This window comes from Botrytis fragariae (genome assembly GCF_013461495.1).
Source record: "Botrytis fragariae strain BVB16 chromosome Unknown tig00000037, whole genome shotgun sequence".
NCBI lineage: Eukaryota > Fungi > Ascomycota > Leotiomycetes > Helotiales > Sclerotiniaceae > Botrytis > Botrytis fragariae.
This window is the reverse complement of record NW_023500990.1, coordinates 130916-153910: the sequence shown is the minus strand read 5'-3', so window position 1 is coordinate 153910 and position 22995 is coordinate 130916. Positions and strand designations below refer to the sequence as shown.

The window sequence follows — 22995 nt, the reverse complement described above, 5'->3', positions numbered from 1 at the left end:
CGCCTTTATTTGAGTCAGAAATGAGAGACAAGCGAAGTGTATAGATTATTATATCATTATTAGATTTATTATGACTAGATTTATTATGATTAGATTTATTATGATTAGATTTATTATGATTAGATTTATTATGATTAGATTTATCATGATTAGATTTATCATGATTAGATTTATCATGATTAGATTTATCATGATTAGATTTATCATGATTAGATTTATCATTCTTAGATTGAGTTGTACTTTACTTAGAATAATCTACGGATCACTCTTTTAAAAGCTTTAAATAACTTCAAAGAACGTAATTTGAATAACGAAAATCACTTTTGAATTTATATTTCAAAGTTTATATAGTACAAACACAGGCGTAGATTCTGCATGGTATTATAAATAATTAAGAAGAGTGTTAGTAAGCCTGCTGTTATTTCTAGCTACAAAGGGTTGAGAAAAAGCTCGTTTTATATGAAAGCAATCATCTTATTAAAGATTCACAAAATTAATCTTAAATATCTATTACAACTATTGTTATTTCAAGGACTCAGAAAAATATTAATTCTGTACAATGTATAAAACTGGCTATTAGATTTATAATGACCTACTTGAAATAGAATATCATCATATTAGAAATTGAGAACACTTCACACTTACAAGATTTAAAATATTTCAAAAATCATAATTTATTCCAAATTGCTAAATATATAAAACATAAAATAATTGAATATTAAAGATAGATTCAGTCTTTTTATTCTTTTATGTCGAAGAATGTTATTCCTTTTGTTAGTTTTGTTAGTTTTTGTAATCTCGAAAAATATTCAAAATTATATAAGTTTAGATTATGTTTTAACATTATATATTTAGTTAAATCCAACAAATCTTAAGTAAATATATTACAAGTTAATCAGTTTACAATAAATTATTAAAGATTTCACTAATATGATTCTATTTGAAGACCGGTTAGGGTCAGTTTAGAGATCGGACTTTTTTTCGATGAGTTTGCATCGTACTAAAGTGACATTATCATATGAAGAAATCTTACTTTCTTTATACTATTTTTAATTTTGATATTATCAATTAATGAAAAAGATGATCTTAGATCAAGTTATAGTTCATATTAATTAAAAATATTCTGTGAATGTTTATATTTTGTTTTGTTTGCAATGTTGTAGTATAGTCCAAATTCATTTAAGATTCAACTTTTTGGTATTAAATACTAATAGAGGGTGAAATAATAATCAAAAAAAGTTGTATGATAATCTACCGAGGTATTAAATACCTTTATTCTTGATTAAGCTGTCGTTGAGTATATAGCTATAGGTCTGTAAAAGCTGTCTTATTCTCATTATGAAATTTATACTATTGAAGGCTCGGGGTCATTTTCTATGCTGGATATGTATATGTAGTACGGTTTCCCCATAGTATATATACTATGTTTATTTTCAATCTTATTCATAATCTAAATAACTATAACAAAATTCTTAATATATTTCTTTATAATTAATAAATTTTAAAAGTCACAAAAAATTAATTGTGATGCATTTAATCTTACTAGATTTGAGAATTATACTAGCTTGATTTTCAAAATTTGAGAACGGAATTATTCTGTAATCTATATAATATAATTTAACGAGCTCCTTCTCGGCACTTTGTAGCTAAAAATACCTATAGAGAGCGTCAGCAAGGCTGTAGTTATTTTTAACACCTCTCAGGACCTACGCCTACACTTGTGCTACGCAGCTTTTAGAACCCTGAATTTTAAAAAGATTTCTACTATTTAAATGAATTTTTTTAAGCTATTCAGAAACCTGAAGCGTTTTGAGGGAGTGGTTTTGACGCTAGCTCAAATAGGGTAAGAAATCGAACAATAAAAAATCGAAATCTAATAAATCTAATAAATCTGATCAATTACTATAACAACCCTCTTTACGAATCACCTAGAATAGTAGTATATAGCTTATCACAAACCAAAGATGTATTACGTTCGTATTGTATATCCAAGACAATAGTCCCTATCTTCAAAAAGTATAGTTTCGATAGTTTTAATATAGGCAACCTTTAAAATTCAATATAATATGTTTTACATATAACGACTGATATCTAACAAGATGTTGTCTATACAAATGATTTTAATATTCGTATACTAAGTCACTCTAAGGTTTCCTTCTCTCTTCAGAGACTTGAACTATAACCTTCTACAAATATCTATACACGGGTTTGTACTAAAACCCCAATAGACCTTTCAGTGTAGAGCAGCTATTTTGGAATCTTAAAGGTCTATCTATGTTGAGCACAGCTTTTATAATTGGAGATTTGCTTAACTATAAATAAAATCAAAAATCGAATAATTTTACGAACTTCTAGGGCTTAAGTTTATAATATTGATGATGGATTTTTAAATATGCCGACTTTCAAAATAGTTTACTATCCCCTAGACCGCCGGCTAGTGGCGCCGTAAATGGTCCGTGCACTGAGCAAAAATACTAATAGCTTTACAAACAATATTATATATAAAAACTTTAATATTATATATAAAGATTGTAATTTATTAGAAAAATAATAATAAATATATCAATTTTATCACTATAATTTTTTAATTGTAAAATAATAATTAAATGATTTTATGAATATTATTATATCTTACCTTAAAAACCCTTAGAAAATAAAAGATATTTATTAGCAGTTTCTATATAATTTATACTTAAAAAAATATATTAAATCAAAATTTCAAAATTTATTAAACAAAAAAAGAATAAATAAACAATTATATAAAGAATTAAAAAACTTATTATTTATTTTTATTAAAATAATAAGTATTGTATAATTATTATAAAAAAATGTATTAAAATAATAAGAATTCTCAAGATTCTAATATTTTGATTAATCAATAAATACATATTAAACAACAGCGCCACTAGTTGGCAGTCTAGGGGATAAGAAGTGTATCATCTTATTGAAATTGCGATGATTAGATTAAGAGTGACGTTTAATCCCGTAGTTTCATTCAAGTCTATTCAAATCGACGTCGATTATAGAGGTTATTGGATGAGTATATGAAATCATAGAGAGCTAATAGAAGTTTGATCACTCGAGGTCTTCCATAGTACCTACTATTATCTATATGCTATCCTGTATTATTTGAAGACTAGTGTAGTTCTATATTTAATTCTACCTAGTACCATACATCTGAGTAAGTATTCCACGATCTATTCTAACAACGAACGAAGCAAAAGATCAAGGAGAGTGACATATTAATCATGATTTCCATATCCAACTCTACACACAAATGTAACAAAGAGACAGAAAGATGCTTTTCCTTTTACTTCTACTTTTTAGTTGTTTGCCCACTGATAGGCACGACTGCACCTACAGCCATCAACAAATGGAAAAATGAAAGTCATTTCTGATTGTACTACCCTTCCCATATTTCCATTCAGCCCATTACCACTTAAACTCCTTTTGTGCCAAGAAAACTTAAATAAAAGAGTGCGATGCTAGCTTCTGCATCTTGTCAATATATGCCTGTTCAGACCTATTCTATGCATCAACCGAAGTCTTCACTCCACAATTCCTTATTAACTCCTTCCCATAATCAAACTCCAATAACCACTAAACTGATTTCGCGACCCTTACAAAGAAGGAGACCTGGGTCGGACATTGGCCAATCTTTTCGACATGAAGTCAAAGAAAGCAAATTGACCAGGCGAGCTGCCGACTTCGTAGACGAATCGACTGGCAAGATAACTACCGAAGATGGCACGGAGGTAGTTGTCAGGCACCTATTCATATTAGCTGGATGATTCTATCAATGTGGTCAGATCAACTTACTCTCTCCATAATCGTGTCGAGGCCGATCTTAGACAACAGCAACTGCGGCAGGGCATCAAGCAACACTGATTTCCTCAATTTTGCATCTCTCCACAGATCAGATGTTTGAAGCTCCTCGTCAAGTTTAGTAATAGCAACACTGATTGTGTCACTCAAGGTGCTTCGAGGAATTCCGGTTTGTTCATGTTCTCGCCAGATGGCTTCGAATTCAAGCTCGGCATTCATCTTTATAGTCTCCTGAACTTCTTTAACATATTGTTTATAGAATTCCGGAGCCTGGCCGTTGCTTCCTACACACATGTTTTCTACAAAACTCTGGTCATCAAAGCTCAAGGATGCAAGGACTTCCAGAGATGAAGATGTTACACCACCCTTGTTCGCAGAAGCATCCTTGAACAGGATGCATCCCGCCTCTTCCAATCGTAGCTTTGCATCCTGGGTAATGAAAAGATTGGCACCTTCGACGATGTATGGGATGGTTGATTTTCCATCTTTGATGAGCTTATTGACACTGGAAAGGTCGACAGCCGCTGGGCGACCACCGCAGGGGACGAAGGCATCGGTGATGCCAGTATCACGGAGATGGAATGTGTTACGGAAAGTTGTACCATTGCTGACTTTATCTCCGTTGGGTAGGGTGACGTTTGTTTCATCGACAAGAACACGATAGCCTTCGCTTGATAATTTCGAGAGATCGTACTCCGAGATCATAGCACGCTTCGTAGCCAAGCGCTTGAGCTCATCAATGTTGAGACCCTGTGGATCAACCAAAACCCCACTGCCATCGACAATCGACGTGTAAGTTTCGTTGCTTAACAAGATTTCATTGCTTCCCAAGTCACCATCTGGACCACCAGTCTGCATTTTTCGAACTTTGCTAGGGTCCAGTTCCAGTTTTCGATAGATGCCTTTGACGTATTCTCTGACCGACAATGACGTCATGCCGTAACTATCATGAGGGATACCGCCCAACTTGGGGGACTTTCCGGTGAAAAAAGATTTCCACCATGGAGCATTTCGCTTGCGAGCGTGCTCAGTAGCCCAGTCAACAAGATCAGCAGTATTTTCATCGGGACCCATGAAAAGAATTTCTTCCTTGCCATAAAGATCAACGATGGGATTCTTGATACCAGGGGACGAAGGCGGCAAGAGAAGATCCATGATACTATCAATATACTTCTCGAAAGCCACACTGGCTTTGTCTTGCTGATTGGCATCTAAAAGAATGACACCCTTGGAGCCACCCTCCGGAATATCTTTGTTCTTGCGTTGTTGAGTATTGGCTAGACCGTAATTCTCGTCGAACATTGAACGAGCGTTGATAGAGTATGCCTCACGATTTCGAGATTTAACAATTCGAATGCCACCTCTAGCAATGTCCCTGAATCTAAGGTGGAACCCACGTGATTCGGATGTAATAACCAAGAACATGCCATACAATGGCTGAGGATACTCGATTTCAGGAAGGAATGAAGGATCGAGGCGGAAGCTCAAAGCAACTTTTGTAGGAGTGTAGAAGTTGGTTTTCAACAGGGAGTTGTTGAAGATACGGAACGCAGTCATGACCATGTCTTCGTGTTCATTGTTGACAGTCCTCGAGATCAGCTCTTTGAGTTCCTTATCGCTGAGAATGTCCCCAGATGGTGAAGGTGGAATGGAGTCCTCACTGTATCCAGGACCGAGGGTAAGATGCGTGTTTGCGAATGAAGCGTATAGTGAACGGACAAGCTCCGGATGGTTGCTGATGATCTCAAGAATGTAATCCGCAGTGAAAGTCTCGGTGCGCAGTCTGCGTTTAATGGTAGATAGAATCTCGGCGTGAGAGCTGTTGTTTGGATCCAATGCAGATACTAATGAAGAGTACTCAGAGCCCAAGCGGTTGAGAAAGTGCTGAACGAAAACCCAAACGCAATGACCATAGATTGTTTCCTGAAGACTTAAGCGCCCACTGGCAAACAATGCCTGGAATTTGTTCTGTGGTATGCAGTAAAGCAGGGAAATCTCCTTGGTGATTTGATGGATAGATTGTTCAAGGGTAGGGAATTTCGTTGTCAAGTCGCTTGCAGGCTTGAGATAAAGACTCATGACAGTGATACCGTTGCTGAACTGCTCAACATATTTTCTTGAGCTTGTTACCCCGTATGAGTGATACAGGTCACTCAGAGCACTGAACAATCCGAGGGCTGTTCTGCGTCTGAAAGCCACGACCAATCTCTTCTCAATCGAGTCTTCAATATCAAAGACCTCGATGACGGGCCCAGTACGAGAGACAGCAAGCTCAATGATCTCTTGATAAATCTGTTTCGTGTTGTTGGTAGATTTTGCTAGAAACATTCTGTCACTGATGACTTCTAGGCGAGTTTCGCTGGGTGATGGGTTAGAGTCAACGAATTGGCACTGATAGACGAAATAACAGCGTATCGATGACTTTGTTGGGACGGAACCACTGTACAGGTTGCTGGTAGAACGGAAGCTCTCAACCCGGAAGAGTTGATTCGAGGATGTATCCAAATATTTGGCCTCTAATCTGTGCTCGTATCGTGGGCCACCAATTGCACTAACACCGGGCTCGCTGGTATCAATATATATGGCATGATCTGAAGACTCCATGTCCAATCTGATCTCTTGACGTTTGTCTTCGCGAGCAAATGCAGCAACCTTTGCAGCATAAAGCGAGGTAATATTGCTGACGACGGCTTCAACGCTCTCGGTCTGAAAGTAGACATCGTCGATCCCAAGCTCATTATAGAACCATTCCAATTGTGCGTCAATGAGTTCAGCTGGTATCCATTTCATTGCCTTGATCTGCTCTCTCACTTCAGGGAATTAGAGTTGTACATTCATCACGGCCAGAGTTGACTTACCTTTAACCATCTGTTCTGTCCTACCTGCGAATTCTGGAGCAACATATCCAACAGTGGCGGAACGCAAAACGCGATGTCCATTTCCATTGCCATTTCTGTGGGGGATGTTGAAATGTGTTGGTTGTGGTGAGGGTTGTCGGCCAGGAGTTCGGATGATCTGGTCCACCAAATTATGGGGAGAACGAGGTGTTGAACTACTGATAGTAGCCATATTTTCTTCTGTGGAAAGAAAGAACTGTTCGTCGTATGCGGGAAACTGCTGAAGAGCACCCATTGAGTCAGTATTGATCGGGGAAAGAACCGTAGCCATTGTGACTAGTGGTTGTGATGTAGAGAATGACACCGTCCGCTAGATGACTTGCACAAGATATGTGAATAAAAGGGAAAAGTAAGTGAAGATAGACGCAAAAGTGCAGCAGGTCATCAACGCCTATCTATATCGGCAAGCCGGTAAGAAAGGGCGAATTAATGGATGAAAAAGGAGTCAGGAATCATGTTGACAATGCAACTCCTGGATTCCTTGACCGCTTCATTTCTTAGCATTACTTGCATTGCCTGCATTGCTAGGGAAGGATGCTTATCAGTCGATTCCGCTTCAAGAGCAACCTTGATCTTAGAATAGTCCGAGGGCGGTTGTTTGAAATAGAAATTTGGACTCATTCGATCTTCAAGCTGGCAAAAAGGGAACCTGACAGCGCCAAGCCTGTGTTTCCCAGGGCAATGGAGGCGTTTATTTTGATAGGAAGCGATAAGGAAATTTATGTGGGTTTCAGAAAAAGGAATGGAAGATCTGCGCCACGGATTAAAAACGTACCTGAGAGATAAAGTTGTATCACATACACCAGTGCCAATTGTATGTGGAAAAGGTGTGGTGGTGGTTTGTACTTTCGAAAATGAGTACTTTACAAGAGATGTAAGTTGGTAAGTGGTGTGGTCGTCGTGTTCGATTTAAAAGTTACTGGAACCACGAAGTGTCGTCAAATGTATGGAAGGCTCCCGGTTAGGAACGGTTGGTTTCAAAAGATTTAGTGAATTTGAAGGCGGCTCAAGAGGTGGATACAAATTCAATTGGGCGATCCAGAAGCCGTATGGCGAATTGCGTGTTGCAAAGTATTGAATGATTGAAGACTTTTTTTTGTTGGTACGTATCGTCACGTCACCGTAAGCCTATTTGATCAAATTAGAAGGGATGTTGAACACCGCAGCGGGACTCAAGATACGTACTAAGCAGGGCTGATAATCCAAAAGACGATGAATGATGGGTGTATTCCAGGGGGTGAATGTAGTCTTATCTCTTGCTCAACCACAGACAATCTGACAGGTAGACTGTTATAACAGAGCGGTGACAGTGAAGAGCTAAGAATAGGATATTGATTGAAAATGCTTCTTTTCGTCTTGCATTCCTCGTATTGAGTGATGTATGCAGACACAATACGATTGTTGCTGCTTGTTTCAAAGATAAGAAGAGAAAGGCAGAGGGCAGAGGAAAAAGAAAGGAACAATCTGAGTCAGAGTTCGAGATAAGACGAGAAAGAACTGGAATGCTCTTGTTATTTATATCTTGGTGGAGGGAGCAAAAAAGTAAAGGATGATTGAGGTTGATATTGGTTGATATTGATCTTGATCTTGATCTTGATATGCTCGCCCTTTCAAGGTTCCAAACGACAAAGTGGCAGCAGCAAGTGAATCAATTTATAATAAATCATACTTCTCCTACCTTCCCTGCCTCAAACTCAAAAGTCTCAATTGAGTAATAAAAAAGGTTTCAAGAATGAGGGTTTTAATTTTGGTTCGATTTTTTCTTTTCTCTCACGCTGTTCCCCTCATACCTCTCATACCTCTCATGCCTCATGCCTCATGCCGTGGTTGAGTGCTTTGATTTGCCCTATTCCGGAATCTTTTGGCATGGTTTGACATATGTTCAGGTCAGGTTCCAATGCAACGATTACCTACCTAGTGGCTAGTCGCTCGTGTTGTTCGGACGGGAGTTTTGTTGGTGGTACCTGACGATCTAGTAAGGTGTAAGGTACAGGAAGAAATCGATCAATTGATGTTTACCGCTCTTTAGCGTCTGTTCTCCCTGTCTCCTTCCCCAATTAATGGGTAAGTGGCTCGAGTGGGTAAGCGGATATCCATTTTTTTGCTGGTCGTGCTGGTTTTGCTGGTCGGTAAGCGGTTATTCGAGGCACATCTTGGATATTGCAACCCTGTGGCCAACCCTGTGCGCAACCCTGTGAGCTGATAGAAGAGATAGCAGCGTAGGATGATTTATTAATTGAGTTAACCACGTTGAGGTATATTGCACCCCTACCATGCCGACTTGGGTGCCAGTCTACATTCAATTCTATATTCAACTCATCGAAACTCCAGTGCGGTGGCAGCGTGGCTTGTGTAAAGTCCAAACGCAGACAGACTTCAATTATCCGAATTATCTACTGCGGACTACGAGGCACAAAGTATGTTTCCGTTGGGGATTTTAACGTTCCATGTTCCATATCTCTTCCAGAAGAATGGCTATTCTTGTCACTTGATCTTCCTAAAGGGGATTGCTTTTCAACATCTCCTTCTCTTTCGAAAGTAAGGAGTAATGTCTAGTAAGGTCCAATCCTTTCCCCTACGAGGTTATATCCCTCGGACGGACTGGAAAGGGTTGAGAATGCATAGAGTTTTCAAGTAATTATATTGCTGCTTGGGTAACCTCGAATTCAATGAAGCCTATCTCGTAAAAGTAACTGCACCCCAAGTAATCAAAAGGAAGATCTGAGGCAATTTTGGAATCTATTTTTGGTTGAATGCGAGAATGCTCAAATGCTCAATACCGGTCCGTCCGTACAAGCCCCAGTTTGCCCAGCCACGAATGGTTTCTGGAATATAGGTCATCACCAAGCCAAGGATATGCTGCACTCTGAGATTTTATAGTATGGTTGGTGCATGTCGTACACTCTCTGTATACTTGCTGGAAAGGAAAGGAAAGGAAGCAGAAAACCATTCGGAAAGTCCACCCACTGACAACAAAAGGAGTAACATTCAATATGCAGTAGATTATTCATATTTTAGAGGTTACCCAAGTAGGTTATTCTTTCACACGAGTCATCATTCACATTTAGTTGCATGAACCAAAATCTACTTTCAACACTCGGACTACCCTGACTGCATACATACTCCTCTAACAACAACAACAACAACAACAAGAGGAAGCTCTTGAAGCCTAAAACAAAGGCCCTTGAAGAATGAACAAAGTCCTCTTTCTCTATCCACCACAATCCACAAATTCGCTGTCTAGATTTTGTCACTTCCCCAGTCTCGCATCGCGGATCCCCCAAACACGAAGCCGAAATGACTAATTCCCTCACGGATCCCGTGATATTCGTTCTCATGACCATCAGACCTCCAAATTTGGCAAAAACGCCATAGAGTTGACAAGGATATTTCAAACAAGTTCAAGAGATACTCAATTAGATCGAACCATATTAAAATAGTAATAGTGAGACTCATATATCAACAACAATCACGAAAACGAGAAGCACAATCAAAGCAACGCAAATTCATGACCTAAGCGAATCAAAAAGTCTAGATGTAATTGGTGAGAGAGAGTAATGGGACAGTAGTGCTCTCCATATGGCAAGTTTCAATGAATCAAGATTTTCCCATTAATTTCTCCATGATTTGCCATTCTTCTCCATAATTCCCCATTCTTTCCTTCCAAATCACGCTTTCCCCTTTTCAATTTAGCTTAGAAGATTCTTTCGTCAACCCCGCCATTTACTATTCCCCAAATTGATTTCTCTTACCCCCAGGAAATCATACTCCAACGTCAACCTTACTCAAACTTCGTCTCCTACATCCAATAGAACTCCATTTTGCGCCCATCTGTCTCCTGACTGTGACAAACGCATTTCCTCATCTCTTATTACCTGTCGTCATTCGGGGTCTGGATTGTACCTTGAGAATTTAATGGAATCTCATGACTAAGAGTTTGCGTTTTTCATTACACATCGGTCCATGCCATTACTTGGGACCAAAGGTTCAAACAGGGTCAACAAGACAATATTCCACCATTGAGTCTCATACTTTCCCAGCTTCCCAAGGACCGTGTTAGTTTCTCTTACCCCAGATTGTGTCACCTGCCGCTAAAAAAGACTCTTGATTCAATAAGCGCCGATTCACCGTGTTTGATACTCACCCTAAGCTCTTCACGGCACGCAATTTGATTCCCAAGTTTCTTCATATAGTACTCCACAGTGTTCTATGCTACACCGCTAGGTTAACGCAACCTTTCCATCGTTAAGTAATAGCGCAGTTAACCCGCATATTCAAATTACATTACGTTTCTCTTTGTCTCATGGCTTCCCCAGAGAATCATATTGGTCATGAGCAACAGGATCAGCACGGACAACGAGATCAGCACATGAACACCAGAGAATATGCTGTGTCCCAAGATGCTCAGGATCCTCTTCGTCAGATCAGAAATGAATTCCTCATTCCTTCTACGGCTGATTTGCAAGCCAGGACTTTGTCAAGTTTAGGTACGAGATTCTACTCTAGGCAGTTGAATCTGTCAACTAAATGGCACCTTAGAGTCTCGAAATTCCTCTCCTGGCGATCCCTGTGTTTACCTTTGTGGAAACTCACTTGGCCTACAGCCGCGTACTACCTCTACTCGCATAGAACAATATCTCAAGACTTGGGCAACTCAAGGTGTATTTGGTCATTTCAAGCCCCTTTCTGATTCGCCTTTGCCAACATGGCTACATGTAGATTCAAGTGCTTCGAAGAACATTGCTCCTATTGTTGGCGCGGAACCTTCGGAGGTCAATGTAATGCAGACTTTGACTGCCAATTTACACCTTCTAATGTCCGCATTCTACAGCCCTGATGTTAATGGCAGGCACAAAATCATATTGGAAAGCAAGGCATTTCCATCAGATCACGTGGGTCGCCCCTTTTGCGCTCGTCACCAATCGTTTATGCCGGCTAAATTACATACAGTACGCCGTAGAGTCGCAGATCCGGCATCACAACCTCTCACCTGCTACATCGATGATTACCCTGGAGTCGGGTTCAATTACCGAACCCACACTCTCCACAGATTACATACTCAAAGCCATTGAAACCCATGCTAAAGATACAGCAATTTTGATACTCCCGGGTATTCAGTTCTATACAGGCCAATTATTTGACATACCCCTCATCACACGCCGGGCTCGAGATCTCGGCATCTTTGTCATTTGGGATCTCGCTCATGCAGTTGGAAATGTTCCACTTTACCTCCACGATTGGGACGTCGATGCAGCTGCCTGGTGCACTTACAAATATTTAAACTCAGGACCGGGTTGTATCGGTGGAATGTTCATTCATGAAAGGAACACTCAAGTGTCTGCTTCGTCACAGAACACAGATGCGGGGCAAGGATTTGTAAATAGATTAAGTGGCTGGTGGGGCAATGACAAGAATACGAGATTCGCCATGGAGAATCGATTCGTGCCGATAGCGGGCGCTGCGGGGTTTCAGTTGAGTAATCCAAGTGTGCTGGACATCACGAGTCTCAATGCATCTCTGGAGATATTCAAGGTTGCCGGTGGAATGGAAATGTTGAGGGTGAAATCTGTGGAGCTGACTGCCTATTTGGAGGATTTGCTTTTAGATACAGCGATCTTCGAAAAGAGCAGGTTCTCGATCATTACACCTCGGGACAGAGAGCAGAGGGGTGCTCAGCTGAGTCTCCAACTTGCTGATGGATTGTTGGATGTGGTCATGAAAGAACTGGAGTTAAGGGGAGTGGTCGTAGATGAAAGACAACCAAATGTGATAAGAGTGGCGCCGGCCCCTCTATACAACAGCTTCGAGGATGTATGGAAGTTTGTGGAGGCATTCAAAGAAGCAATGGATATAGCTTGGAAGGCAAAGCTTGGAGAAGTATCTGCTGAGGGCACACGGGAATTAGAATTGACCACCTGAAGAGATAGGGTGGCATCGCAATGGCAATCAAGTCGATCAAGATCTTTACCTCCATGTGTCAAGTGCACTTAATATAAACTTTAAGTTATCTAAAGGTTCTTGTCCCGCGTTATGCAGTGATGTGGGGGTTCCATTTTCGATTTTAGTCCGACTTGATGATCTAATCTCAACCATCCAAATGTTACTCGAGTTTCTGTCAAGTTTACTGACTTCACAGTCACAGACTTAGTGTTGTTCACTGGATCATTTCGATGCGCATCAAGTATGGTGAACGGACTTTCAATTGATCTCTTGCACCTTTAATATGAAGCTCTGAATAAAGTCCAGCCAATTCCAGCCTTCACATTCAGACTATTGCCTGTTTTCTTTACGTCCAATTCATAATATTCAAGACTTTATATTGTCCAAGGCCGACCACTCGTCGTACAACATCTTCGCCAAGGGTTCTGGGCAATCTGTACTACGTAGCTTGGCCACTATCCTATGGGTAAAAGGAAAATAGGAGATTATTCAATAGGACACATGCATAATCGCACCACTGAGCCAAGGAATAAATCATCTCGCAAGGCGAATATGCGCTGGTAAGGAGAAAAAGTACCAAACGGCTCTTGCACCTGCACTTGTGTAAATTGTCCACGCCGCACAATACGGGAAGTAGAGACTGTGCATGTGTTTGTCAATTTCTTTGAGTTAATTGTAGCATTTGATCATCTAAGTCTTTACAACACAGTAGGATATTAAAATCAAATACTAGGGGCTCGGCTTACAGATTCGTGTCTGCTGCATATTACACTAGTTCCTCGAGAGTAATGTGGATAGAGAAACGTGCTACACGTATTTTGATGTTGCTATATTATTCTTAACACTGCTCAGTAGTGATTATTGATAATGATTGATTCGAGGGTAAAACTTTTCTCGGACATACCAGGCATAGCACCACTCCAGTATGTTTGAAGCACGTGGACATTAACTTTCAGCACTATGCAGTCCCCATCTTAGGCGTTTCGGATCCTCAATCAAGTTTCTTACATAGCTTTGTACCTTGAATACCTAATGAAAATTTCCTCGTAAGATTTCGGGCTCAATTAACAGTCTTCGCGATGAGGACAACTATCTACTTCAATGCCGGCTTGAAACACAGCAGTACTCAAATCATATCCATATTCTGATTGTCCAGCACATTGCTCATAGAAGTGAATGATTGTTGATTGCCTTTCGATATTTCACATATATCCATCCCTCTCCATTTCATCACCTAGGTTGGAACCCCACAGTCCCCAAGACATCCATTTCCTTTATATCTTTTCCATTGAGCGAGTATAGAGTTTGCTAGGTATAGATCGTAAGGACTACAGAGTTAGGTGTAACTTATATTTCAATGTCCAGTTTATACACACAGTATCCATTACTGCGAACCACATCCCAATAGTCAATGGCCCTTTCCAGTAACCTACGTATACGGCTTGAGTCGAATAAACAAGTGGAATCACAATTGATCAAGTGATTTTGATTCGTGCGAATTTACCGGAATTCCCCCAATCTCAACACGTCGGTCAAGAAACTGCACCTTGAAACATATCGGTTACTCATATTCGTGTTGCTAATCTTTCTCAAATTGATGCTTGTATGTGAGCGAGAGAAATTATCTGATTGTCAGATTTGAAGTAGAACGTTGAGAAGTATTAGTACTGCTATCATGCGCGTGCTCGTTGAACTTGATGTTATTACTTTCTTACATGGAAGGATTCTCCAAGACTATTTCGAAATCATTTTTATTTGTGCCACCTGGACAACACAGATCGATATCCAATATACTGGAGACAAAAAACCAAAAAATCATACATTAAGCTTCAATCGTGTCTTGTGGAAGATTCATTGACGTGCCGAAAAAATCCACTCAAAAAAAAGTTCAACCATATCATAACGATGGATTATCCACAGACCCATGCGTGTCAGTCCAACCTTTCTCTGGAGTCATCATGCCTTCTCCAAAGCTCTTTCCCAGACACGCATTGTGCTCTCCCAGACAACTCTTTCTGCGTTGTTCTTCCTATAATCCGGCAAGATGTCACCATCAGGTGCACTCTCATCATCTGCCTTGAGTCTGTAAACTCCATTCGAACTTCCATTTCCATCAACCGCCGAGCTCCTTGAAATCTCTGCACCTGCAGGTAGCTCTACGCCCGAACTAGCCCCCTCTCTTATTTCGGCAGGTGGATACTTCGCACTAGTTGCCAAAAATAATCCCCTTTCTCCCGCTTCCTCTATACTAGTTGCAAATAGGTTGAGGAAAGGCAACATTACCCATCTAAAGAAAGTTGACGGAATGGCATAAAAACCCGTGGTAGAAGACATCAATCTACCAACAGCCCCAGTATCTACAAACCCCGGATACTTGTGAATGAAAGTTATGCGAGAGTTAGACTTCGCCAGTTCTTCAAAAGCTAGAGTTGTTTGGGTTGTTCCACTACCAGCAGCTTTAATCATAGTGAAATCTCGCTTTACTTCGAGATCGTCAAGATCAATCGATTTCTCTTGACCCCCCGCTAAGATTGAAATAACTCGGGGATTGGGAGCGGTTTGCAGAAGAGGAACCAAGTTGTAGGCGAAACGGAGACGAGAATAGTAACGGAGGGATTGAGGGATGTCAATCCCTTCAGATGATTCTGGACAATATCAATACATGGTGGATAGAAAGGGGGTTATGACTAAATATACCATTCCGACCATCGAAGGACAAATAGCCTGCGCTCAAGAATATGATATCGACCTTTTCTTCTTTCCTCTTAATTTCATCGCAAAGTCTATCCACATCCTTGATTAAAGAGATCTCGCCTTCAAGGAAGTTTAGTATTGCTGATGGATTTGAAAGCTTCAGGTCTTTGAGTAGACGCCCTGCAGCTGATTCGGATCGTCCAATGATATACGCCTTGGGAGCATTTGCGTACTTGATGAATGCTTTTAATGTACCCATACCAATACCTGATGTTGCACCCGCAAACACGGCAACCATACCAGGAGTGCCTGTAGCTTTAAATGCGACATTCGAAGCCCGCACAGCATTGAAGGCGACCATTATGCTGTCGGTTCAAATGGGTTGGATACTGAGGTGTTTTTAAAATGTAGCAAGGTGTAGAAGAGCTCACGATAGGTTATACGATCTTTTGGAAACAAAGTAAGGATAAAAATGAGAGATGAATGATTTGAACAAATAACTTACATTCTAGAGAAGAGTCTTACCTGACATATATAGCCGGAATCATCATACCATTACAGTCACATATCATAATGGTCAATTTGATGTCAAGGTGTATGCACCTCGGATTCATGAAAGTTGGAGGATGAATGCGAGTATGGACCGAGCTTTATCTCCTAACTATTTGTAGAGGCCGCCGACAATAGAAAGGGAGAGAAGATTTGGATATACACATTACTTAGCATGAATATGAATGTGAATATATGTCTCAGAGGTATGTCTATAGAAGCACAATACAAAATTATTCCATGAGCTTGGTTGACATCCAAAGATTGAATTCAATTCTGTTCATTGGATGGTACAAAGTATAATTATCTAACTTATGTCATCAATTGAATTCACTCCGTAATTCTGTCGGAGAAACTGCGGTCGAATAAATAGTGCCCGTCTTGACCGCTATGGCTGAGCAATGTTTGTAACTTTTGATGATTACCTAGTACCTACAAGCTTTCCAACGTTGTAACTTTTCCCGTCTTCTACCCTTGATCCAATACTCTGATTTTGGCTCCCGATGAACATGGCGACCCATTCTCTTACACGTAGATGTGCTGGACTTACCTCTACAACTCCCGCATCAGTGGTTCAAGGATTCATAAAGACCGCCACAACAACCCGGTCATTCCATCAAAACACCCCGCGCCCAGTCTTCGATTTTCTTGTTCCACGTTTGGGTGCTCCCTTGCAGTCGGCATATCCTCTCAAGCAGAATGGGCTATTAAGGAATCCCGTGAGATGTTTCTCGACCACTAGGACACGAAAAGCTACCATCACCACATTCAATCCACAAAAGAATGAGGATGGTACAGAACAGAAGATCGAAATCACATCGCGTGCTGCAGATGTATGTATCATTGCCTTCCTATTTTATGTGTCTTATTTTAAGATGGAATGATATGCTAACAAATTGCTCACAGCGTTTGCAACAACTCCGCAAGAAAGAAAACAATCCTAATCTTGCCCTTCGAGTCGAAGTCCAGTCAGGGGGTTGCCATGGGTTCCAATATGTGATGTCTCTGTGCGACCTACCCGCCAATATATCCCGAGATCTCTTCTCAAAGGACACTGTCCAAGAAGAATCTTCGCCTGCTCTAAATACTTCATCCACAGATCCAAATGCTATGCCTACGTCATCTACTCCTCGAAATCAAATAATCCGACCACGTTGGATCTTCGCGAAGATGATACAGTATTCAGCTATATCAGTGACCAATCCCACGCTAGTGTAGTTATGGATGTGTTCAGTCTCGATGCCTTGAAGGGTAGCAGAATAGATTACGAAGTCAAGTTGATCGGTTCCGAGTTCAAGATTGTTGACAACCCAGCCGCGACTAGCAGTTGTGGTTGCGGAACAAGCTTCGACATCAAGTTTTGAGTCTGAAGAGGATTGACAAGTGTACTGTAAGTTACTAGATACGATATACCATATGGGCTTTGAGTTTGGCGTGAATGGCATGGTTTGATACGACGCGGTGTTAAGCAACAGATTAGCGACCACAAGGGCATGCATATCATAAAAAGAATTCTTTCATTTTTACATGGTCTTATCAACTGCTTCCGGGAGGGTCTCGTGTGCGTTGTCAATACAAACTATGTTTTTGAAATTTTATTATGAGCAAGGCATGGGAAGCATTGTTCTGTGCAAGGGAGAGAAGGACCCGGGAGGTACCATAGACAAATGATCCTACGTAGTCAAATCAATGCTGGAAGACATCAAGAGCAACCAATTTGAGAACAATGCTTTACAATTCATGACAGGCGATGATAGTGATGAGGTACACATAAAATACGATAGCACGTGGATGGTAAGAAGTATAAGTTATTTCGCGATAAAATCAAAATGGTATCAATTATTTCATAGAAGTGTATCATTCTTTTGGTTTCTTATACGCCATACATGCCAGTAAACGCTAAGCCAAAGAAAAACATCCCCAGTCCCATCACCAGCTTTAGTTCATTTGTCTGACCAAAGCGTTGATCTTCTCCTCACGGTTACCGAGGTCACCACCAAGAACGTAGTGGTTGAACTTTCTTGGGCGGAAACCACCAGTTGGGTTGCTGAGCTTGAATGGCCAGAGGAAGTTGGCAGCTTGCTTGAAGTTGGGGCCAACGGTGAAGATCTCGTGGATCAAATCTTCCATACAGACGATACCGTACTTGCCGAGGTTGGTCTCAATGATGGAGTTGTCGGTGAGAGCAATACGTTGCTTGTCGACCTTTCCGTAACCACGCTTGTAGACGAGCTCACGGACGGTCTTGAGGTTGGGGTAACCATAGGCGATCCATGGCTCGACGACCTTGAGCATCTCGAGGGTAGCCTTGGTCATGCGAACAAAGACACCGTTGTTGATTTGAAGAAGACGGAGAAGCTGGAGGATCTTGCGGGGCTTTGGTGCGATCTTGTTGATACCCTTGATACGGATAACGAAGACCAACTTAGGCTCAGCTGGAATGTAGAAGGAACCAGATTGCTTGGCGACACGAGCAAGACGGATCTTCTCACGCTCCTCATCACGGTACTCCTTGACGTACTTCTCAGCACGCTTGAAGATGACACCACGCTTCTCCTTGTTGGCCTATATGACGAGTAAGGTTAGTCTCGAGGTCATATATATTTTGAAGTACCATTGACATGTGTTAAACTCTTGTCAGACCCGAAAGATGGTTAATTTGGACAACATCGACGTAAAGTCTAGTCGCAAACATGGTTGTTTATGCATCATATAGAGTAACACATGCCCTGTGGTGTTAGGGTTGGGTAGTAATATACCTTCTTGACCTTCTCGGTCTCAGCGGCTCTTGCCTCTCTCTCCTTGGCTTGACTCTTGCGCTTCTTCAAGAGAGTCTCAGGGATGAGAACCTGCTGGGCAGTTGGGGTGGTTCTATATCAAATATTAGTCTTGTGTCCCGCATACATATGTATGGAGAAGAGCGCCGAGAGGGAATTGCAGCTATAGCGCAGCATTCTCGCAAAAGGCAAACTCGACTGTAATGACTTTAATCGGTGAAAAATGAACCAGCCTCGACGATCCCTCTTCCCACGAAGGCAGAATCGCAGGACTCAGTTGACAAATATTCTCATCCAACAAAACCTTGGCAAAAAGCCAAGAAACATGCACAGCATAATTGAATGTTTTGATGGCCCTCTAGAGATACCATTGAATTTCCATTCTTGTGCGGCAATTGTTTTAAGGGAGAAGATTTTCATCTTCAGCCCCAAGACCCCATACTGCGTCTCTCGAAGTGCAAGTCCAAGGACCTGAATCAACGAGGGAGTAGCTTAGGACAGTTCGAGCTGGAAACCATTTTCAGGTTCCAGCTTTCGAGAGGAACGCGACCATATCTGAATCCAACACAATCGATTGACTCTTCGAAGGAGTTTTTGGGGAGATTCTTACGTGGCAGACATCGTGGCGGATTGGCGGTTTTCGAGGTTGTCGTATCGAAAAGAAAAAAATCGAACTGTGATTGCGAAAACTTTATTGCAAAATGGGATGTGTGATAGTTTTCTCGCTTAAAATGGAGCTAGTAAGACTAGCTCCGGATTCCAGAGACCATGCTGATGCCGATATCACGTGGTATTTCGATCCGTGAGAGCGAGAGAACTTCAGAATCAAACTCTCGACTTATATTCTTCAAAATTAATCCCTTAACTTATCCTCCATACCATCTTCAAACTTTACAGAAGAAAGTTTCAAGTCTTGTTCTAGAGTATTGCAACTTGTGAAATTTAGTTTAAATCAGTCGGAGAAAGTCAAAATTACCCCCAGGTATTTTGCATCACCAGAGACTCAGTATTTAATAATGTCCACGATATATGCCATCGGTTCAAATGGCTCAGGACAACTTGGAATCGGCCACAAAGAGGATGTATCAGTTCCGAAGCCAGTTCTATTCGACGATGATGTACCCGAAGGAGTGCAGCAAATTAGAGCTGGAGGTAATCATACTCTCATATTGTCGACTTCAGGTAAATTATATTGCTCGGGCGATTCATCCAACGGAGCTTGTGCGCTCACTCCCGAATCACACTCTTCCCATTCGAGATTTCGACGTGTGAAACTCTCAGATGATCCCACAATTAATGAAGCACCGGTAGTTTTGTGTGCAGCAACTTGGGAAGCGTCGATCATTGTCCAGCAGGATAAAGATGGTCATGCGACGAAGATGTATTCTTTTGGGACAGGAAATAAAGGGGAACTGGGTCTGGGAGAATTTTTATTTCGATCATCCAGACCTCAGATGATTGAAGACTTTCCACCAACTGGTTTGCAAGTCGTTGACCTTGCCACTTCTGTCAGTCATGTAGTGGTTGTTTTAAGTAATGGGGACGTCTATGGTTGGGGAAGTGGCCGAAAAGGACAAATTGGTGAACCTGTCGGTATTGTGCATGCTCCTCGCAAAATTGAAGGTCTTGATTTCAATGTAGTTAGAGCTGTCTGCGGAAGGGAGTTCACATATCTTTTGGCGGAGTCCTCGAGTGGCCAACATAAAATTTTAGGGTCTGATAAATGGAACATTAGATCTTCAGCACCGGAGGAAATAATGGGTTGGTCTGATGTTGGCAGTACATGGGGAAGTATTCTACTTCTACAAGAAAGCAAAGCTCTTTTGTGCTGGGGACGAAATGACCATGGGCAATTAGCCCCACCACGATTACCGCCCGCGCGTCAGATTACGATTGGCAGTGAGCATGGCCTAGCACTCACGGTGGAAGGCGAAGTATGTGCATGGGGATGGGGTGAACACGGGAACTGCGGACCAAAAACGAAAGATGGAGATGTGAAGGACACCTGGAATGTGGTGGCATCCTCTAAATACTTGCCGCCAGGAGCAAATATCTCATATATTGGCACCGGCTGCGCTACCAGCTGGATCTGCCTAAATTCATGATAGCCGAAATAAGATGGGCAAATCATTATCTCAACAAGCTACCTGCCTATTCTTCTCGGCCTGTTTATCTCGACGCCAAATTCTATTGTACCCTGGTAATGCACATGCGAGCCATATATCTTGGAATCATGCCCAGGCTTGACTCCGATCTGTGCCCCATCTTAGCCTCCTCTTTATAAAAATCGATCTAAGAGATCACTCGTCAAATAAACCGCGAAGCTAATGCTATTAATAAACTACTTGACCATAAGATTGGGCCACTTACTTGTGATAGTCGTTGAGTTGGCGCCACACGTTGTGTCGGCACAGTCATGTACTTTTCGTTGGGTGGAATTGAGTCTTCGGGATTACTCTTATTTTGAGTCTCTTGCAATCTACGACTTGGGTCACCAGCTAATGATTTCTGTGAAGTGTTAGAGGTAGTCTCGACAGATCTTGACCAAACTTACGTCCACAGTTGCATCCCACAATAACATTTCGTTGTCCTCATCTTCATAATCAACAGGGTCCCATCTACGATCGTCATCGTTCGCCGGCATGAATAGCGCTTGTGATTGGATGCTAGGTTGTGGAGGCGGCGGTGAAGGTCTAGAGACCTTTCTCCTTGTGTTTTCCCGAACTAGACTTGGGTTTGAACCAACCGGTGCAGCCATCTCGGAGCCTGATCTAGTTCTCTTCAGACTCGATGCGGCTTCTAGAGGCTGCCTTATAGCCGGTTTCTTTGAAACTGCTCGACTTCCGTTTGTGGCTGGCGTTGCCGACGCGGCCCTCGCTTCACCGGTTGTCATAAGGATAAATTCACACTGCATTCCGCCCTCACTATAGGTAAGCTGCATTGGACTAGAGGGGTTGGAGTATAGAGCTCTGATATTCGTGTTGGTTATCCCGGCATGCGCGATAATTGATTTAAAGTCTTTGACGCTGATGACAATGTGCAGCTGCTCTTCGACAGTGAACTCGACGAACTCCAAAGTTTCCACGGCTATTGTGGTGCGCAAAGGCTGCTTCAGAACTTCTACAGAAAAATCAGTGATTTGAACGACCTTTGGGATCGAGGTGAAACATGCCATTCCCGGACATAATCTTTTCTGTGAAACTGGTGAAGCTCACGCGGCCATCAACCGAGAAAATGTCGAGTTGTTCAGTGCCTGGTCCAAAATGCTCTGCAAACTCGCGCAGGGTTCTGGAAGAGATTGACCAGCTATTGTTAGCTGCTTCACTTGAAAACAAGGCATGCAGGGGAGGAACAGCTTCAAAGTTTAGTCGGTAAATCTTCAAGACCCCTAATTGTGATGCGTTGGTTAGCAAAAAGAGGTCTTATCATTATGATTCTTGATTTACCATGTCTGCATAGAATCTTCACGATGAAACGACTTTTTGTTGCCCCGTCTCCATCCTCAATCGAAACATCACACTTTTCTATGGCAGTATCCTTTTCCTTGAAAGCATCACCTCCGATGCGACCCTTGAAAACCGCGAGTAGAGCCTATCAAACAATCAGTTAACACCCTTGATATTGCACAAAATGGAGACATACTTTGTTGTAGATTTTGCAGCTAAACTTCTCCGGTGTTTTACGACCACTACGCAGTGGCGTATATTGATACTTAGAAAAGAACTTATTTCCCACCAATGTAAAGGAAGCATAAGCGGACTTTGTTGAATTGAGAGCTGTCAAGATAAGCTGCAGACAAAATTAGCAATTATATACAATACTTGAATATCTAAACTTACCCTACTATGAGTAGCTTCGATAGATACTGTTTCGCTGAATTTCCCAAGACAAACGAGTGCATCATGAAATCTCCCCAAAGCATCTGGATTGAGTGTGAAAGTCAGGATCGCCATGATGAATACCACCTGAATATAATCTCTTAAGAATATGGTAAATGCAAAATGCCTCCCTATTTAATGTGATATCTACTATAGACTAGAAGTGAAGTGAAGTGTTAATTGAATTGAACTGGATCTCCCCAAAATGTCGACATCACGTGTTATCTATCGCGTCCTGCCTAATTACGCGATTTGCCCCGCGTCTCCATCCATCACCACAAGCACAAATGCTTAAGGATAAGCATCTACAATAAACACTTACTTTACATGCATTTAATTCCTATTTATCATTTTCCAGGTCTATGTATTTCAAGGTACTGATCACAATCAAAATCAATTAAAATATTAACCATCGTCTGTTTACCCGGAGGAATT

At 41.3% G+C, this 22995-nt stretch overlaps 8 protein-coding genes across 8 annotated transcripts; 4 read left to right on the top strand and 4 right to left on the bottom strand.

Moving 5' to 3' along the window:
• Window positions 1-3620: 3620 nt before the first annotated feature.
• Window positions 3621-6993, bottom strand: Bfra_011394 (putative nad-specific glutamate dehydrogenase protein; the record flags this gene model as incomplete). Its single annotated transcript, XM_037341721.1, has 3 exons — window positions 3621-3770; window positions 3820-6635; window positions 6684-6993. 3 exons carry the CDS (start codon window positions 6991-6993, stop codon window positions 3621-3623), a joined length of 3276 nt encoding a protein of 1091 aa, XP_037194578.1.
• Window positions 6994-8533: 1540 nt separating this feature from the next.
• On the top strand, window positions 8534-9602 carry Bfra_011393 (uncharacterized protein; the record flags this gene model as incomplete). Its single annotated transcript, XM_037341720.1, has 4 exons — window positions 8534-8608; window positions 8641-8697; window positions 9054-9139; window positions 9398-9602. The coding sequence occupies 4 exons, from the start codon at window positions 8534-8536 to the stop codon at window positions 9600-9602; spliced, it is 423 nt and encodes a 140-aa protein (XP_037194577.1).
• A 1423-nt stretch (window positions 9603-11025) lies between these two features.
• Window positions 11026-12641, top strand: Bfra_011392 (putative kynureninase protein; the record flags this gene model as incomplete). The annotated part of the gene is made up of 3 exons (XM_037341719.1): window positions 11026-11209; window positions 11262-11614; window positions 11673-12641. 3 exons carry the CDS (start codon window positions 11026-11028, stop codon window positions 12639-12641), a joined length of 1506 nt encoding a protein of 501 aa, XP_037194576.1.
• A 1977-nt stretch (window positions 12642-14618) lies between these two features.
• Bfra_011391 (putative short-chain dehydrogenase reductase protein) lies at window positions 14619-15904 on the bottom strand (the record flags this gene model as incomplete). Its single annotated transcript, XM_037341718.1, has 3 exons — window positions 14619-15307; window positions 15360-15721; window positions 15882-15904. 3 exons carry the CDS (start codon window positions 15902-15904, stop codon window positions 14619-14621), a joined length of 1074 nt encoding a protein of 357 aa, XP_037194575.1.
• A 510-nt stretch (window positions 15905-16414) lies between these two features.
• Window positions 16415-17269, top strand: Bfra_011390ia (putative iron-sulfur cluster assembly accessory protein; the record flags this gene model as incomplete). The annotated part of the gene is made up of 3 exons (XM_037341717.1): window positions 16415-16738; window positions 16812-16873; window positions 17005-17269. 3 exons carry the CDS (start codon window positions 16415-16417, stop codon window positions 17267-17269), a joined length of 651 nt encoding a protein of 216 aa, XP_037194574.1.
• A 530-nt stretch (window positions 17270-17799) lies between these two features.
• Window positions 17800-18859, bottom strand: Bfra_011389 (putative 60s ribosomal protein l7 protein; the record flags this gene model as incomplete). Its single annotated transcript, XM_037341716.1, has 3 exons — window positions 17800-18470; window positions 18665-18776; window positions 18810-18859. 3 exons carry the CDS (start codon window positions 18857-18859, stop codon window positions 17844-17846), a joined length of 789 nt encoding a protein of 262 aa, XP_037194573.1. The 3' UTR covers window positions 17800-17843.
• Window positions 18860-19698: 839 nt separating this feature from the next.
• Bfra_011388 (putative rcc1 domain-containing protein) lies at window positions 19699-20787 on the top strand (the record flags this gene model as incomplete). The annotated part of the gene is made up of 1 exon (XM_037341715.1): window positions 19699-20787. The coding sequence occupies one exon, from the start codon at window positions 19699-19701 to the stop codon at window positions 20785-20787; it is 1089 nt and encodes a 362-aa protein (XP_037194572.1).
• A 195-nt stretch (window positions 20788-20982) lies between these two features.
• Window positions 20983-22635, bottom strand: Bfra_011387 (putative dna repair protein rad9 protein; the record flags this gene model as incomplete). Its single annotated transcript, XM_037341714.1, has 7 exons — window positions 20983-21006; window positions 21053-21190; window positions 21237-21802; window positions 21855-22070; window positions 22129-22273; window positions 22325-22471; window positions 22522-22635. 7 exons carry the CDS (start codon window positions 22633-22635, stop codon window positions 20983-20985), a joined length of 1350 nt encoding a protein of 449 aa, XP_037194571.1.
• Window positions 22636-22995: the final 360 nt, after the last annotated feature.